The sequence below is a fragment of the Spermophilus citellus genome (genome assembly GCF_964194105.1).
Source record: "Spermophilus citellus genome assembly, chromosome: 8".
NCBI lineage: Eukaryota > Metazoa > Chordata > Mammalia > Rodentia > Sciuridae > Spermophilus > Spermophilus citellus.
This window is the reverse complement of record NC_138189.1, coordinates 33,416,516-33,436,006: the sequence shown is the minus strand read 5'-3', so window position 1 is coordinate 33,436,006 and position 19,491 is coordinate 33,416,516. Positions and strand designations below refer to the sequence as shown.

At 36.9% G+C, this 19,491-nt stretch overlaps 1 protein-coding gene across 2 annotated transcripts in view; it reads right to left on the bottom strand.

Moving 5' to 3' along the window:
• The window catches only part of TMEM33 (transmembrane protein 33), a 28,738-nt gene extending 15,620 nt beyond the window's left edge, over positions 1 to 13,118 (bottom strand). Inside the window, exons 1-6 of one of the 2 annotated variants that reach the window (XM_081303323.1) lie at positions 12,944 to 13,118; positions 12,683 to 12,752; positions 9,561 to 9,655; positions 8,889 to 9,076; positions 4,077 to 4,144; positions 2,314 to 2,447 (exon numbers count right to left, since the gene is read on the bottom strand). In XM_081303323.1, coding sequence (XP_081159449.1) covers positions 2,314 to 2,447; positions 4,077 to 4,144; positions 8,889 to 9,076; positions 9,561 to 9,655; positions 12,683 to 12,727 — 530 coding nt within the window. In that variant the 5' untranslated portion in view covers positions 12,728 to 12,752; positions 12,944 to 13,118. The remainder of the gene's footprint in view (positions 1 to 2,313; positions 2,448 to 4,076; positions 4,145 to 8,888; positions 9,077 to 9,560; positions 9,656 to 12,682; positions 12,753 to 12,943) is intronic. The other variant, XM_081303322.1, reaches the window with a different exon arrangement.
• Positions 13,119 to 19,491: the final 6,373 nt, after the last annotated feature.

Sequence of the window (19,491 nt, the reverse complement as noted above, 5' to 3'; positions counted from 1 at the left end):
ACTAAGATGTATGTGTACATAGTTAAGTGTTTAAATGAAATCTTTAAGGAGCACAATTTAATTATCTACCAAGAAAAATGAGGTATTTCTCTAAGTTGCATTGCATTTCACTAAAATTATTTTAGTCATTTTTTTTGTGTGTGTGTGTGTGTGTGGTGCTGAGGACTGTAACCAGGGCCTCACAAATGCTAGACAAACACACTACCACTGAGTTGCAACCCCAGATCCTTAAGCTAATTGAAGAGGAACAAAATAATTTTGCTTATTAAACAGAATTTGGAGGTTTCGAAGTGTAGACATCAATTACATCCATATCCATATATATAATAAAAAAAGTTACCTACTATTTTTACTTTTAGCTACTTACAGGAAACAAATGGCAGAACCTGGTATTCCTCAAGACCAGGATTAGATAACCCAAGAAAAATGAGTAAGAAAGTAAAGAGGCAAAAAGTTCCTTTTACTAATTAAAGTGTTTAAATGATCAAGATCACACAAGAAAGAGATGAAAATTAGACCTATACATCAAGGGGAAAATACTGAAATTCTTATTTTATCCCTCTTTTTTTCCTTTGACTTAGATTACATTACCCTTTATGTAACTTCAGTTTTTAGGATAAAACTTAACTAAAATTTGGGATGAAAGTTTTAAAGATGCATCAAATTCTATATTCAGCTTCCTTGCAGATGGAAGAATTTTCAACATTATCTATTTCAATTAACTTTTTTTTTTTTAATGCAGTGCCAGAATCTCACACATGTTAGGTAATACTACTACTTTCTAATTTTCTTTTTCATTTGCACTAGTGGGAATTGAATCTAAGGCCTCATGAGTTGCTGAGCCACATTCCTAGACCAAAACTACATTTTCAATGAGGAAATTCAAGGTTCAGAATATAAATTAATGGTCAAATCAACTAGAATCCAGGTCCATAACATCCAATAAGAAATCCTGGGCTGAGGCAGTAGCTCAGTAGCAGAGCACTTGCCCAGCACGTGTGAGGCACTGGGTTTGACTCTCAGAACCACATAAAAATAATAAATAAAATGAAGTATTGTGTCCATCTACAACTACAATAAAATAAATAAATAAAAATCTTTCATGCATCAATCTAGAACTTTATTTAAAGTATATTATCTAGTTGGACCCATAATTTAAGCAATATGTGGTGACCATAGAGTTTTCAGAGGAAAGCATTACTTAAAAGATAGGAAAAGATGCATTTACATTTAAGGAAATCTACAAAATGTTTAGAGAGACTGCTAAAGAAAGATATAATTATCAGGTATATACAAATATCATTAGTTTTTCAAGGCAATGAATATGAAATTATAAAATATAAATTTATAATCAATAATAGTTTATTACAAATCAACAAGATTAGGAAAAACAAGATATGTAAACATTTTACAGGACATTTTGGTATTTCTATTAAACACAAAATGAATTTAGCTTATAATATGGCAAAATGAAGTCTGATGTGTTAAAGAAAACACTAACACCTAAGTGTAAGCAGAAAAAGATGTATACTACATCAGTATTTGGAAACACAAAAACATGGAAACAAAATGTCCAACAATAAAGAAATGGGTAATAAAACAGCATACTCATCTGATATAACACTATACAACCATTAAATGAAACAAACCATGACTGTATATTAGTATAAACAGGTTATGAAAACATTCAAGTAGGAAAAAGCACGGGAGAGACAATTAATAAATTATGATACTTATGTATTTACTACACACTTGTATATTATTAAAGGATTCTTTTATATGTACATATCAAAACTCTTACACCTGTAAGAAAGAGAAAACAAAACTGCAACTAAGGGTTGGGGTTGTGGCTCAGTGGTAGAGTGCTCACTTCGCATGTGCGAAGCACTGGGTTTGATTCTCAGCACTTCATATAAATAAATAAAATAAAGGTCCATCGACAACTAAAAGATTAAAAAAAACTGTAACTAAGACCTATAATCAAATAATATTTTAACTTTTATCTATAATATCTTGTTCCTTAGAAAACTAAAAATTGAAAAAAGAATCATCCAGGTAGACATATGCCCTGTTTTAAAACTTAAATGCAAGATATCAACAGAGAGATCAATGATATTTTAATGTTCTAACTTTCAAAAGGAGAGCTTTCTTTATTCATGAATTACTTTCCATACCAAGGGTACAAACAAAATAAGGAGGCAATCATAGATAACTATTACTATAACACCATAATTTCAAGCAACATGAAACTTAATATTTTTACTTATTCATTTAGTCATTAGCTTTCCAAAATAAATGTATTTTTATTCTTACCTAAAAAGCATAAAAACTGTAGCAGGCATCAAGAAAATTTCATTACAAGCAATGAATTTCAGAATATTTTGTTGATTACCACTTAATTTATCCAAGACAGATCTCAACAAAGGTAAACTATTTGAACCCTTTGCCTAAAACAAAAGAAAATATACATTAGCGATAATGAAGTATTTTTGATAACTCAATTACAGTCACCCTTCAGGAAACATGGAGGATTGGTTTCAGGATACCACTCAGATCCCAAAATCTGCAGATACTCAAGATGCTTATTTAAAATAGTACAGTATTTGCATATAACCTATAAACATCCTCTCTTATACCTTAAGTCTTCTCTAGATTGCTTATAATTCCTAATACCATGTAAACGTTATATAGTTATTAATATTGTATCATTTAGGGAAAGAAAGTCTATACCTGTTTACTACAGACACAAACTTATTTTTGCAAATATTTCTTATCTGCAATCAGTTAAATCCACAGATGCAGAACCAAGGGATAACTAAGAGCTGACTAAATTTTCTTTCTTTATAGATAAATAGCACATCCAACAGGCAATAGAACCAGAAGTAAGTGATACAAAAATGACTGAAAGTTTACAAACTATTTAAAAATGAAGAATGTATTTTCTTGCTTTATTTTGTGTATCTGAAGTCGAAAACATTAATGAAAATATTTTTCATTCTTAGATGCTTTTGTTTCTTTAAAAAAAGATTATTTTACCAAAAAATGTTATTATTTCTCTCCAATCTTAACAAAATCTGCCTATTCAGTAATACAGTTAAAATATCTGTGATTCCTTAGCTAATAAATGATAGAAATTATGAAGTCCTGGGCTGTGATTGTAGTTCAGTGGTAGAGTGCTTGCCTAGCACACGTGAAGCACTGGGTTCGATCCTCAGCACCAAATATAATAAATAAATAAAATAAAGGTATTGTGTCAATCTACGACTGAAAAAAAAAAAAAGAAATTATAAAATGAAGTCTGATTCAAGGCACAAATTTGGATATTTTAATTAAAATTTCAGTGTATATGCAGTAAATCCACCTGGCACACTTATGTTAGGCTTAATGTTCCAATCCAGCAATGAAATAATTTCAGGAAGACAGCAGTTCTTAATATTAGTGTAAAAGAGATTTGGTATAGTCTATCTGGTATGTTGGAATTATACAGTGACTAAATAAGAAACCTCTGACAACTCATCAAATCTTTTTTTTTTCTTGTACTGAGGATTAAACCCAGGGGTGCTTTACCACTGAGCTACATCCCTAGTCTTTTTTTTAATTTTAAGACAGCGCCTGACTGTTGCTGAGGCTGCCTTTGAACTTGTATTATCCTTGCCTCAGCTTCCTGAGCCACTGGAATAACGGGCATGTGCCATTGCACCTAGCAACTATCAAACTTAAAAAGGTTTTTAAAAAAAATTTTTTTAATGGAAATTCCTCTGAGAACCAGGGAATATTTTAAGTACAATCCTTTATCTACAAAATGTACTATATTTGTTTTGTTTTTGTGGTGCTGGGGATCGAACTCAGGGCCTTGTGCATGCAAGGCAAGCACTCTACCAACTGAGCTATATCCCCAGCCCCAAAATGTACTATTTGTGACACCTCAATAAAAACTTCTAAACTCAAAACTACTAAATCACTAAATAATTCATAACAAGTGTGTAAGAGAACAGAGGAACTTTCTTGTGACAAATGCCAGAGTGTCTTAGAACTTAAACTCCCAGGAATCAAAGAAACAGCATTATTTTACTTACATCAAGGACCTTTTTCGTGTATGTGGCAGCGTGAAGCAAAGAGAATAACAAGACTGGGAAAATACTCACTGAAGAAAACAATTAAGGAAAACACAAAATTATCAAGTACTTTGCAAACAAGCCATGTACTAAGTTCAAATATACAAATGTGAAACACCACCTGCAAAATGAGTTCAGTGAAATGGCTATTGGTTTACTAATATATTTTGAATCAAATGAAGTTTTTGTTTTTTATAAAAAAGAAAGTAAACTATTTCACTTTATGAAGAAAATTAATAGTGAAAAGTTTTTTTTCATTTATTTTTTATTTGTTGGTTAATAAAACATTGCAAATATTTGCTAAATTAAATTAAAATCTAGGCTACCTCAAAGTTTTTGAGGTAATAAAACATTGCAAATATTTGCTAAATTAAATTAAAATCTAGGCTACTTAGTTTTTTTCTATGCATGCGGTTTTTAACCCCACAATGGTCATCCTGGCCACTTAAGTTAATCTTCAAACACAGAGATAAGTCTTTTACAGTGCTTTCACAGATCTCACCCCAGGTATAAACTACCGCGGAACTACATCTCCAGCACATTTAACTTTTTACTTATAGACAGGGTCTCATTAAGAGAATGAAGAGAGTTTGAGGCAATGGTTTAAGGAATAATTCCCAAATTTTTCTCAGTTGAAGATGTTTTATTATTTCTTTCCTACAAAGACCCCATTATATTTTAAGATAACATACCTATAAAGCTGATATAATTATCCTCTCAATTAGTAAAAATAAATAAGATAGTATATATCTGGGGTGGTATATAATCTACTGAAAGTCTCATCAGTTTAATTACAGACATAGAGAATCTCTGTATTTAAAATCATTGATTTGGCTTAATGCCCCAGGGTAAATATACAATTTTCCTGCAACATTTTGTAAAACGGAAATTTCTCAGAAAATTCCATTCTCCACCCCAAATTTTTGCCAGCCTTATAATAAAAACAACCAAACAAACAACAACAACAAAAACCCAAAAATTGTTATTTCCATGAAATGATAGAGACTATTAGTCAATGATGACTGGTAAAAATACTGGCCCTAAAAATATAAGCAGTTTGTAAGAAATGAATCATTGTTTTTCTATACTTGCTGAAGGCTTGACATGAATGGGAAGTGGTAATGCTCTAACAATCTAAGACTCAAATTTATTACATTCTCTGTTAGGACCCAAAGGTTCCAATTTCCAACTGGTAAGCACCTTCATCTCAAGTATTAGAAGAACCAAATCTTGTTAATACAGTAGTTCTCCAAATTAATACCCTGACCATTTCTTTCTTGCCACTCACAAGAATTAAAATGTCAATTACCCAAAAAGAGATCTCTCTCTCTCACTCACACACACACACACACACACACACACACACACACACACGCACAGTTTTAAACTTTTTAATGAATCATAAATCCTTTGAAACTGATGAAAGGTATAATCCTCTCTTCTTTAAGGCCCCCTGTGAAACTGTTTTGGCTTAAATAATACAATTTAAACTCTGACAAGTATCCAGACTTGAAGATCAATTCAATAAGTAGTAGTATCAGGTAATGAAAACAGAACCCTGAATTGGGATCAAGACACCTGCTTCCAGTCCTGGCTCTATCACAAACCTCATTTTCCTTATCCTCTGTCAAATAACAAGAAATCAAAGCCAGAGATTTCTAATGATTTCTTTTATTGCTAATGTTCTAGAGTTCATAAATAATTTTTTCCTAGTACTGGGGATTGAACCGAGATGTACACTACCATGGAGCTACATCCCCAGCACATTTCACTTTTTACTTATAGACAGGGTCTCACTAAATTGCCCAGGCTGACCTCTAACTTTTAATTCTCTGTCTTATCCTCCCAATTAGCTGGGATAATAGACATGTAGCACAAAGCTTGGGAACAAACTATTAATAACATATTCATAATCTTAGTTCTCAATGTCACTTTTAAATTATTTAGAAAAGATAAGGGGTGAAAAGTTTACAATTTTAACTCTTAAGTACTTGTCACTGATAGAGCAAGGGCAATGTATCACCTTTATAAGAACAAAGATCGGGGCTGGAGTTGTGGCTCAGTGGTAGAGTGCTTGCCCTTCATGTGTGAGGCCCTGGGTTCAGTCCTCAGCACCACATTAAAAAATAAATGAATAAATAAACACAAATAAAGATATTTTAAAAAGTCAGAATGTTTATGATAATATTTTGGCGACTTTTATTACCATAATGCCTTAGGAATCAGATTAGTATTCCTTGACAATTACTAGTTTATGTTATTCTCACTGCTCCCTTTCCCCTCCCATAAAAATTTAAGGAAGAAGAAATCCTTAAACTTCAACATTCCCATGAGAAATGGGTTAGTTAATAACCAACTGCATATAAAAGACAGGTTATCTTCCCAGTCATGGGTCTCATTTGGCATGACCTCATGACTCACTCAACAAAACTTAACTAAGCACCTGATCTGTGCCAGACACTGAGCTATACTTCACTTCCATCTCTTTATAAGTAGTGAGGAAATGGAAATTTATTTTGCCAGTATTTAGGTGTTGGAGGCTATATAGGCCACGTATGATTATGGGTTTGTATGAGCCATCACAAGGCAGGGAGGTTACTTTTCTGAGAACTTCAAGAATGCCCAGATTATGCTGACATCCTGCCTTAGCTCAAAGACCTAGGTACAAATGCAGACGAAGGTGGGTACAACCTGCTAAGCTTCAACCAAGTTGTTTCTGCCACCTTCTTCCTGTTTCCTCAAGAAGTTCTTTACACTGAATCCCACTGGTGTTCCTACTCATTTAAATAAAGCCTGGGGACTCCATTTAGGAGAGATAGACCCAATCTCCATCAGAGCTGGTCTCCATCGGATCCTGCTTTTCACTTATTTTTGTGTATTATTTCTTAAATTTCTCATACCTTTAATATTTCTAATCTGACTCATCCCCCTAGCTTGGGGAAACTGAGTAAACATCACAAAGGTCATGACCTATAGGTAGAGTGTGTGCCTGGCATATACAAGGTCCTGGGTTCAATCCCCAGAATGACAAAAACAATTTAAAAATGATAATTCACAATATAGGTATCATCTAAGTGGACATTTAGTCTTAGAGAAATATTTTATTATGTTTTCCACTATATATAGTTGTATCAGAAATATTCAAAAGCTTTTAAGCTGGGTTAGTGGTGCACACCTATAATCCCAGCAGCTTGGGAGGCTGAGGCAGGAGGATTACAAATTCAAAGTCAGCTTCAGCAACTCAGCCAGACCCTAAGCAATTTAGTGAGACCCTATCTCAAAATATAAAAAAGGGCTGGGAATGTGGCTCAGTGGCTACACACACCTGGGTTCAATCCCTGGCACCAAAAGACAAAACAAAACAAAGAAACAAAAAACCCCAAACTCTTACATCAGCACTTCTTAAAACACTAAGTAACTTCCTAATGGGTGATCTATACAAAAAAATTAAGAAACATTAATCTCACAATGCACAAAGGTCCTATAACAAAGAATCCTATTTCAAAATCTTTAACTTGGTGCTTCCCAAACACAATGAATTGTAGAACTTCTCTCCTTTTTGGAATAATACCCATTATCATCTGGCAATACTTTTGAAATTGTGAAAGAATACATATTCCAAATCAGTTATTAATTCTCAATGCTACATGGATTATCCATATGTATCTATATGTTGTTTCCATACATGTTATCCATGTTTCTACATTACATACAGTAAATATTATTTTAAATTTACTAATCATTTCTTGATAAATTTTCATTTGTTCCTAGGTCACTGAAAGTTAAAAAAGGAAATAGGTGGGCTGGGGTTGTGGCTCAGTGGTAGAGCACTTGCCTCACATGTGCAAGGCCCTGGGTTCGATCCTCAGCACCACATAAAATAAATAAATAAAGTTATTGTGTCCAACTACGACTACAAAAAAAAAAAAAAAAAAGGAAATAGGTGATGATCTACCTTTTTAAAAGGAAGACATCTAGATACCTTCTCAAAGAAGCTATAAATTAAAGGAAAATATTTGGGGGGAGGTACGAGGGCTTGATCTCAGGGCTTCTTTACACCTGAGCTACATCTCCAGCCCTATTTATTTATTTTTTTTTAATATTTTTTTTTTTTAAGGAGAGAGAGAGACAGAGAGAGAATTTTTTTTAATATTTATTTTTTAGTTCTCGGCGGACACAACATCCTTGTTGGTATGTGGTGCTGAGGATCGAACCCGGGCCGCACGCATGCCAGGCGAGCGCGCTACCGCTTGAGCCACACCCCCAGCCCCAGCCCTATTTATTTATATATTAATTTACTCAGAGATAGTGTCTCACTAAGTTACTCAGGGCCTCGCTAAGTTTGTAAGACTGACCTCGAATTTGGGATCTTCCTGCCTTAGCCTCTTGCGTTATTGGGATTAAAGGACTGTACCACCACATATGCCCAGTTAAATGAAAGAAAATTTTAAGTATTCACAAATCCTATATAAGCTTATGCTTTGAATCTGAACTTTAAAATACCCATTGCTAATCAAGAAATTTATGAAAGAATATTTATAGACAAAGTTTAAAAATCCCAAATCAGCTCTTCAAAGTTTACATTTCAAGCTTTAGCGTCTGAAATTTTTAAAATAAGCATACCTTTTTCATATAAATGAAGTGCCAAAAAGCAAAAACTTCAACTTTTATTGAATGCCCTTGTTACTAATCTTTCCTATAGCAAAAAATAATCAACAGATCCCCTACATATTTAGTTGGTCATTTCACTGTCAAAAAAGTAGAAAAGGATACTTGTAACAGGGTAGGAATTGACAAAGATGAGTGAATACAACAGGTAGTGGCAGCTGTCCTCTAACAAAGCTTGGGCCAGAAATGCTCTGCTTAATTGAAAGTGCGGCAATCTTTGATGTAGCCTCAGAGCACTGGTAAGAGCATTTGCCAGCAAAGCACGTTGGTAAAAGCTTGCTGCTTCATGCAACCTGTAAATTACCAGAGGAGAAGTTATCATGAGACATAAACAACTACCATGTCTCTTCCTCCCTTGTGAATTGCATCATAATTGCACAACACCTAACTCATTTAACTATCAATAGAAAAAAATTCCTTGAACTTGTTCTATCTTCTTAGAAGCATCATTTCATATATATATATATATATATATATATATATATATATATATATATATCCAACTAAATTTTATAAAGCAGTGATTCTTCGCATCAAGATAAAAAGGTCAAAAATGCAAAAATCATGAACTTGTCTTAACCCTGAACCTACATTTTCGCTCAGATTTTCACCATGCTTAGTTTCACAAATCATAAATCCTTCCAACTGATTATATTACTAAGGACTTGTGTTTTTATCTGTCCCTGAACCTTTTACAATTTAACAATTCTTACACCTAAAAAAGTATTTCATAAAAAACAGAACAATATCAAAGCCAGAATTATGTATAGTACATACCCAAGAAGAGGCAGAACAAACAAAGCAGAGCAGTACACTGTGAACAAGCGAGAAAGCCACATTGCCGTGTCCAGTTTATTGGTCATCATGAATTGCTGTATTTAAAAAGAAAAATATGGTAGTAAATTAAGCCTGCAAATTATGTTAAGAATATATAGTTTATTCATATTCAAAATATTTCAACAACCTTATAACATTTGTTTTTAAATCATTAAGTGAAAACTCTCAAGGCAATTAACTGTTTCACATAAATGCTCAATGACAAGTTAAAAAAAATCTATAGTGTTGATTTGGAAAGCACAGGAACCTGGACAGAAATTTAACTACAATTGTCTGTGTTCTTTCAACAGTTGTAATATTGGCTTCATCTATTTAAAAAGAACATTAAATAAGAACTAATTGCTCTCAAGAGAACCAAATGCCTATTCTTAGCAAAATCTCAAACCCAAATAGGTAGGTCTCAGAACTGAATAAAAAGGCAACAACAAATAAACTTTTGAAAGGACAAAGTAAAAACCACAGTCATCAGTCAGTTACAGTTGAACTCATTACTCAGTGGATGATCTGCCTAACATAGTGGAAGTGCTCAACATACAACTATCAGCTATTAAATATCACCTGCTTCTCTGATTATGATTTCTGCATCCCCTTAAGGCTCCCCTACAAGTTTTAAGATGGGATTTGTGCTTTATTTGTCCCTATAAGTTTCAGTGACACTATATTAAACTTCCACATGCATATTTCTTCATTTTTTTCTTATTCTTTTCCTTTGCTGCTTTTCTTTCTCCAGAGTGTTCATTAGCACTAAAAAAATGTAAAAATATGCTTTATCATTAAGATGTATTTTATATTCATATTCTAAAGAGAATTTTACATTTTTCAACTACAGTACCACAAATACTGTTAACACTGAGATCTAATACAAACATACATGGGTATATGAAGTATAACAAAGTTTCACAAATAATACTTATTCTTACTGTATTTAAAAAAAAAAAAAAAAAAAAAAGGCTTCCACAGAGCTAATTTTGAAACTCACTAATGGGTCTATTTGAAGTTTCAGAACACTGCTTTTAAGCAATTTAACTTCATTATCTTTGGGGGGAAAAGTGTAAAAAAAAACAAAAAACAAAAAAAACTTTTTAAGTAAAAATGCACGAACATTTAAAAATTCAAATACATTTTATTGCATTCCTTCTTAAATCATATGTAGGTAATGTCAGAAATATGAAATATGCCTCTTGTTGATTGTATCCTACCTACCATACTATTTCTCCCCTAAATTTAAATGATCAGGAATGGTCAAACAGAAGGATAAATCTAGCTTTCTGTGCTCAGTTCCTCTACAAATGTCCAAGCTCTACATCACAATCTGAAATTTAATTTGGGGATATTTTCTTTAAAATCCATTTGTATGGGGTGTTCATTTTACCATAAATTGCTGAGCTATGCATTTCATTTTATCACACAATAAAAGAAAAGTCAAAAGGGCATATTTTGGTTCAGATTTTTGAGAGTGACTAGCATTGGTAGCACACATCTATAGTCTTTGCTGCTTGGGAGACTGAGGCAGGAAGGATCACTTGGGCCCATCAAGAGTTCAAGACCAGCCTAGGCAACAAGTAAGACCACATTTCAAAACAAAACAAAAAAGAGTGACCTGGCCAACCACCAACTAGCAGTAAATAGTACAGACAAAAAATATTAATGAATCTTCAGGTAAAAAAACGACTTGAGGAACAAGATACAGAGCCTCAAAAACAACTTTTTAATTACAAAGGGGAAAAAGGCATCTTTATAATGTAGAATCCAGTGGACACTATCTTAATTAAAGAATCAAACTTAAAATCCCCAACAATAGGATAAATGAACATGAAATGCTTCCTCATATGGGGTTGGGGTTGTGGCTCCGTGGTAGAGCACTTGCCTAGCATGTGTGAGACACTAGGTTGGATTCTTAGCACCACATATAAGCAAATAAGTAAATAAAGGTCCATCGTTAATTAATAAAAGAAATGCTTCTTTTTTATAATGCACAGAGAAGAACAAAATAATCATTCATGGGATTCCAGTTTGAGAAGCATTCTACAGAATAGGTCTGGGCTCTAGAAAATTAACAATCTTAGGGCTGGGGATGTAGTTCAGTTGGTAGAGCACTTGCCTAGCATGCACAAAGCACAAGGCCCCTAGGTTCAATCTCCCTGGCCACAAAAAAAAAAAAAAAAAAATTACCAATCTTGAAAGACAAAAAAGGGAGGGAAGCAGATATATGACCAGTAAACATAATGCATGCTTTCTGGCAGAACCCCTGAGGAAAAGGAAGCAGCTTTAAAAGACAATTAAGGAAACTTGAACATGAATTGCATATCAGTTTATATCACCTATCAATGTTAAATTTCCCACATGTGATTAACTTAACGTGGTCATGTGAAAGAATAACGAAATATTTGTGGGTTAACAAAGACTTTTAAATGAGCCAGCAAAATTTTAAAGTGTTTATGTAGAAATACTTGCAAAATGATTTCAAAAAGTAATTCGCCCGATTCACACACTTAGGGTGGAAAAATCAGAGGATAATAATGCTTCGGATGCAAGTAACTAGGAAGTTGCTGACTGGCATCTTAAAAAAAAAAAAATTACAAAAGCTTGGTACTTTGCTTTGTAAAGAAGTAAGAACAATGTGAAGAAGGAAAACAGCAGATGGTTCTGTGCGTCATTTCTATACAATGGCATAAAGTTGACACATAGGTTTCCAGTCCCCACGCAAGTGCGCCATGAGGCTAGTGTCACGGCATACCCTTACACGGCATCTTCAACCTTGGGGCCTAGGATAATTAGAGACTGAGGTGTGGGGAAAAGCAAGAAGGACCAATTTCCAAGATACGCTGGTGACAGCCACCTGCTCCAAGACAGTCAGCTGTGGTTTCAGAAGCAAACTTGTAGCTCCCTCTGTAGCTTCCCTTCGGTTCTCCCCTCTCCGCACCCGCACCCGCACCCGCACCCACTCACTCATGCTAGTCCAGAAATCTCAGCGCTTCTGGAACGCTCCGGGTCCTCGCAGTACTTCCTGCTCCTTCCTACCTCTAGCAAATCAACCAACGCGACCCCGCCGGCTCACTTACCACAGCGCCCGCCCCTTGGGGGCCATTTGGGGTCGTTTCAGCCATGAGAGACACACAGGCACCCGGGACGCTGCAATCGCGGAGAGAAGACACAAGAAACAAAACGTGAATGTCTGGACCACGACCCAGGTAACCTGCTTCCCTCCAGAGGCCCGCCGCGCCCTGCTCCGCTCCGAGCTTTCCAGCCTCCCGAGAAAAAGAGCCTTGCCCGCCCCGTTGCAGTAGACGGTCCCAGAAGCACCCACAGCCACGGGGAAATACCTGTCCCGCACCGCCGAGATCAAAGCGGGCTTTCCAGAAAGACCGAAACGAAGGCGGAGCTTCGGAGCAAGGCCCTAAAGGGCCGAACCAACGCTGCCGGCGCCCGGTTAATCTCCGGACCCGGAAGTACTCTTTTCATTTCCGCAAGGTCGAGGCGTGAAGACGAAAGCACCCCGGAGGTGGCCCGGAGCATGACGGGAAGTGTAGTTTTTTTCTCTTCGTTTCGACTCCACCTGTCTTTTACTCAAGTAGGGCGAGACAGAGGTATCAAATTTTGCCTCATTCTCCCTGCTCTGATCATGTCCAAACCACAGTATCTCTCTCCTCCTTAATATAGAGATGTTAGATACATCTTTGATCTCTCCCTCAAGGAGCTCACTCTATGGTTCAACCTGCTGTATGACAGGTTCCATGCTTGGCTCCAATGATAAACAGATGATTATGCCACGGTCTGCAGGAAACCCAGACAAATAAGTCGAAATCACAGCATAAAATTGTATAATATGGGCAGAAACTGAGTTAATCTCAAAGAGCACAGAGAAGGGTGCCTAAATCAGAAGGGGACTGGGAGGTTTCCTGCAAATGGTAATTCTGATCCTAAATCTTGAAGGGGGCCGGAGAGAAGAAGAAGAAGTTGGGTCAAAGGGGATTACAAACAGAGGAACAGAAAGTGCATGAAATAACAGAAGAGGCAGAGAACAAGTTCAGACTGAGCAGAATGAAGGGGATTGTGAAACATTTGGCCTAGAGAGGCAGACAAGGATGTGCTCATGAGAGGACCTAAACTTGATCCTGAAAACCAGAGACCCATGGTATTATTTTAAGCAGATGTGTGACAGCATACGATTCAGAAAGATCATTGCTGGGGTAAACAAGTCAGTGCTTAGAAGTCTTGTTATTTTTGAAGGTGAACTAAAAAGGACTCCAAAGAATGTGCTAGGGAACATAAGGAAGAAGGAAACTATCTACTTCCCTTATCTCCAGTATTTGTGTAGGTATCAAAGCAGAACAAACTCAGTTGTGAAGTAAAGTCATGTGCTCATCAAACATTTGAAGAAACCTTTGTGTGTAGTTGATGTGCAATCTGTCCTATGTCTTGTTCCCCTTTGCCTGTAGGCATGGTGTACCCCCAGTTTATTCCAGACTGTGGCACCAAGGGTTACCTGAATAGTAAAATGTCCAAACATTCTCTGCCGAGTCCTCCAAGTTCTTTTTGGGGGATTGGAATATATTATACTGGGGCCTTTACAGCCCTGGGTTAAGCCATCACTCTGGCAGTAGTGTGAAGGACAATAAGGGGAAGCTAGGAGATTAGTTAGGAGGCCCATTACATACATCTAGGGGAGAAGAGATGGGATTCTAGATTGAGGCACTGTTGTGGGGGAAGAGAAGAGGAAAGATGACTTGCTGACTGACTGGGTATAGGTGTGCGGGAGAGGGAAGGTCATCTGCTGAGATCTAGAGAAGAAGTATAGGGAAGAATGCAGTAGATGAGCAGTGGATTGAGAATCAAGCATTAAAGGAGTGGAGAGAAGGAACTGACCAGAGACTATAGGACAGTTGATATACTCCTGCCCCTGGACCTGTCATGCTCCTGCTCCCTCAGATGTATACTTATCCTCAGGACCCATGGGGCAATCCTGATGCTACTCAGTTGCAACCTAGAAATCAAATGGTGTCTCTCATAATAGAGTAAACTTCTCTTTTTCTAAGGCCATTGGCCAAGTTCAGCCCTTAGGATCTGCAGCCTGGATTACCTGTCCTCCCCCTGAGCTAAAATGTTACTTCCTCTGTACTCCCCAGATATCATTTATTACATGTTTTATAGTACTTGTTACTTCCTAATACTTCTTATAATTGTCTACCTGCCAGTGTGACTGTTGATTTTTAAAATCCTATTATTAAAATATTAACATATTAAATGTTCCTTATTATAAATTCCATATAGCAAGTAGATTGTCATAGAATCCTTTTTTAAAATTTTGCTGAACTTTTGCATAGATAGCAATAAAAGGTTATAATGAATGAGTATAATTCCGTGAATGTTTCTTGATATTTTTAACGAATAAGATGAAAGTGAGGGGGATAGTAGGGGATAGGAAAGGTAGCAGAATACAACAATTACTAATAGGGCATTATGTAAAATAGTGGATGTGTAACCGACGTGATTCTGCAATTTGCATTTGGGGTAAAATTGGGGGTTCATAACCCACTTCAATCTAATGTATGAAATATGATATGTCAAGAGCTTTGTAATGTTGTGAACAACCAATAAAAAAAAAGATGAAAGTGAAACAACTAACACATTTATTAAAACTTTATTCCTTTGATAATAATGTGATTAACATATTTGCTAGATTGAACTCTAGCTTTTTAATATCAGAGGAACATTTACTCATTTTTGTGCTATTCACAATGTAACAGCTACCGACATAATACACTTATAAATTTAATCCATACTATTAACATTTTCTGCATCAAAGTGTAGACGACCAACAAAACAACTAATCAAGCTCTGATTTGTAGTGTTGGCTGATATTTTCATGGTATAAATACTACCAAGATCTTCTTCAAACTACCAACATAATGTTTCTGTATATTGGAAGAAGGAAGGTATGGGCATAACACACCAATACATATTTCCATCATACAGCTATCATGGACACAAATAATCTCAAGAGCATAGATAATAAGATGTAGTAATGTAACAGTGGTCCACTTCACCTTTTAAATATAGCTCTTGCTGCTTATTTTAAAAGGGACATGTTTTTCTTTTCCTGTTCTCCCTGACCCCTTCCCTAACTTAGAGCAGGGAACAAGATTACCTTGTGTTATCTGTGCTCCACAGTAAGGAGATGTCTGCCAAAGAATCTAGGAAGAAAGTATGTCCCAAATTAACAAATGAATCCTAACACACCATCAAGGTACCCTGGGTCCCCCGTACTAGAGCACACCTGGTAGAGTTTCTTTAAAAGCCCCCTGTTCTTCCTGATGGGCAGAATCACAGCCTCAGGGACAGGAGTCCCCTGTATTTCTCCTTTGCTAGCAAAGAAATAAAACTTCTTTTTCCCTTTTCTCTAAACCATCTCCTCATTATTAAATTGACATGAACTGGCATTGGGGACAAGGACTGAGATTTTGATTACAAATTTGGCAACCCAGGTGGGACCAGAGAACAGTCCTTGCTCTGGCTTTCTTGGGCAGACCTGGCACTCCAAGCAACTGCACTTCTATGCTGAGGATGAACAGTGAACTTTTTGAGAGTTCACTGCTGGAAAGTCAGGAGATGGGTGAGTGTGCCTCAGGTGGAACTAGAGGAGCTATATCCCTGGGAGTAAAGGGAGGGACTTAGAAACTCCCACAGCTGCTCCTTTTGCTTTGGGGGAATTCTCACTTTTCTTCCCTGAACTTTACAGATTGCTCCATCTTGGTCTACTTTGAGAAAAAGGAAACTGAGCCTAGTGAAGTTGCAACACATTGGCCATCCGATAAGCTCCCCTGGTGTGCACAAGGAGACCCTTGATTCCACACGTCTGGTTCCCCTTTGAGGGAACATCTGGTCCCTCTTCATAGGAACATCTATCTGTAGCATTGCTGGTGTAGAAGTCATGGTTCAGTAGGAGTTGGGAACTTGGGGGGATTTCCCCCTATCTGTTCTGTTTTAAAGGTTCCTGGCAGCCATGGTTTGGGAATCGTCTCTGTTTGTCTGTCTCTGTTTTTTGTTTGTATCTGTTTCTGACCCTTGAAGTCTTGGGCAATACTGGGTTGATCCTATAGATTGTTTCTTGGGAAACATCTTGGCCAAATGGGCCACCTATAGATATAAACCTGTCTAAAAAAAAGATGATGTTTTACTTGTAACAATCTGGACTTTGGAATGGTTTTCTGAATTATTGTACAATTTTGTGGTTGTGAGTTGGCCTGTCAGAGACAGAATAAGTGAAAGATTCTGTGAGTACGTAATAAGGAGTCTAAACAGTCAAAAACTAAGTTGAATACAAAGAGGTGCTGCCTCTAATGTGCGTGTATAGCAGGACACCAAAAGAGGATTTAATTTTTTTTAATCTCTTTAACCCAGTGCTGACAGTCTGAGCACCTATAAGAACATCAGCCACAGGAATGCTTAGCAATGTCTAGTCACAATTGATAAGGACCATCATCTAAAGACAGAGCAATGCTTGAGGGTGATGCCAATGAGCATAAACTTGGAACCATATTTAAACTGCTTGTCCTGCCACATCAGAGATCTTCACTCTGAAGACATCAGTGAGACTGACTGCCTTGCTGTCCATCCCTGGATCCACTCCACCTTTCTCTGACATCCCCCATTGGCTAAGAGAAGTCACATGGCTTCAGAGGTACCCCCCCCCCCCTTGCAGTTTGGCCCTGGGCAGCTGTGAGTCAGGGACTCCAGTCCTGGAATGAAGAAAAAGAAAAAAAGAAAAACTCAGGAAAGAAAGCTACCTGGTCTATAGAGAAAAGGGCAAAGAGGGCTGGGCCTCTACTCTGCTTTCCAGCCACTCTTTGCCCATGGCAATAAAATTGGAGTTTGAGAACAAGTTTTCAGTTCATTGCTTCTGCAGACAAATAAAATCTATGTAGGCTGTAGGCCTCACTGATTTTCTTTCTGGGTTCCTGTCTCATGGGTTCAAAAAATGAAATCCATGGATGGTGGCAGAGGACAAAAATAAAAGAAATAAAATTAGTTTTGAATGAGAAGAAAAAAAAAAAGATGGAACTCCCCATGATGTGAGGGGGGAAACTGGCAGAAAGCTTTTTGAGAGTATACTAGTCTGGGGACTTAGGCTTCTGGGTAAAGACAGGGTCAGAGTCCAGGCTGCACAGACATTAAAAGCATTGGGCTAATTGTTAGAATCTATGCTGTACAGATGTTGGGAAGGTACCAAGGCTGTTGGCTTGGCCCATGACTTCATATTTGGCTTTTAGTCCTTAAGTCTGAATTTTTGCAACCTCCTGTTGAGTCCACTCCCATTTCCATTTTTCTCACCACTCTAGGACAAAGGAGTGGGCTGAAATGCATAACCTCATAGGTTGCCTTTACATTCAAAAAACCTTATCTGGTGTCCATTACACTCATTGTCTGATGATTAACTAGCTATCTTAATGGCGGTGGAAAATGAAAGCTGCCAGTCACAAGGAATGTGGCAATAGGCTCCAGCACTATTAAATAATAACCTGGGAACAAAATGGTCTCCCCTTTTGAAGATCTGACAGGATGCCCTATTTAGTCAAAGGACCCTTCTGGATACAGCCCTGCCGGTTGCCCAAGAGCTAAAATAGAAGGGCCTCCCCAAGTCTCCATGAATGCAAGTGCTTGTGTCTTGGCCCTGCTGATTTCTGCAGAGAGAGGTCCCTAACAATCTCTGTGTGGTCAATATGACCTTCACTGGACAAAGTGCCCTAGATACATAGGTATATAAAGAGAGAGTCTCTGGGTACGATTGACAGTGGGGAACTCACCTAAAGTTGATGGCGTTATGATGATGATAAAGGAGACTGGTCAAACAACCTGTACTCCAACCCTTTGAGTACAAACTGAAAGGAAAAAAAAGATTAAGGCACTTTTTTTTTTCAGTATATGCCAGAGTGTGATTCCTCTCCTAGGGTAAAATTTGTTGTGTAAGTTAAATGTAGAGTAACATTCTCACCCAAAAAGCAACAACTTCATTTGCAAGTGCCTTCCAGGAAAAGAAAATAGAGCCTGCTCTGCTGGAGGTCTATTAGAAGTGAGTGAGGCATTCTAGATCAAAGGGACCTCAGAAAGGTGATCAGTGTTATCTTAACCAAGATTTTGTTTTAGGAAGAAATAACTTGCTCCAAGGGAGAAAAAGAGTACTCCCTTAAAAAAAGAGGCATTCATTCTCTTTGGACAGTTGTTTAAAATGAGAATTGAGTCAGCTTTGCCAGATATCCTACTCTGCCTGTTAAAAAAAAAAAAAAAAAAAACTTCACTGATGAGTACCAATTTATACTAGACTTGAGAGCTATAAAATATCAAAGTGTGATGTGCATTACTTTTAGGATTTTTCTTTGCCAGAGAAACAGATGCCTTAAAATTTTGAACAGGCTTGATTTTCATAACCTAAATTTATGAGACTAGAGATATGTATGCATCTGAAACTAAATATATGTTTGTCTTAACCAATAAGTGCTGTCTTTTATACATTGCATCTGACATAAAAGGGCCACATTGCCATTTGAAAAGCTGGCTTATATCTATTGCTTTAACTAAGTCTAGTTCTGATCATTAACACTGTTCCTAAATGAATAAGAGATTTAAGGCCATTCTCTTATGGTGGGCGGTGGGTGGGGGGCGGAGATCTAACACAGGGGCACTCAAACACTGAACCACATCCCCAGCCCTATTTTGTATTTTATTTAGAGATAGGGCCTCACTGAGTTGCTTAGGCCTCACCACTGCTGAGGCTGGCTTTGAACTCAAGATCCTCCTGTCTCAGCCTCCCAAGCTGCTGGGATTATACAGGTGTCCACTACTGCGCTAGCACTTAAGGCTATTCTTGATTTTT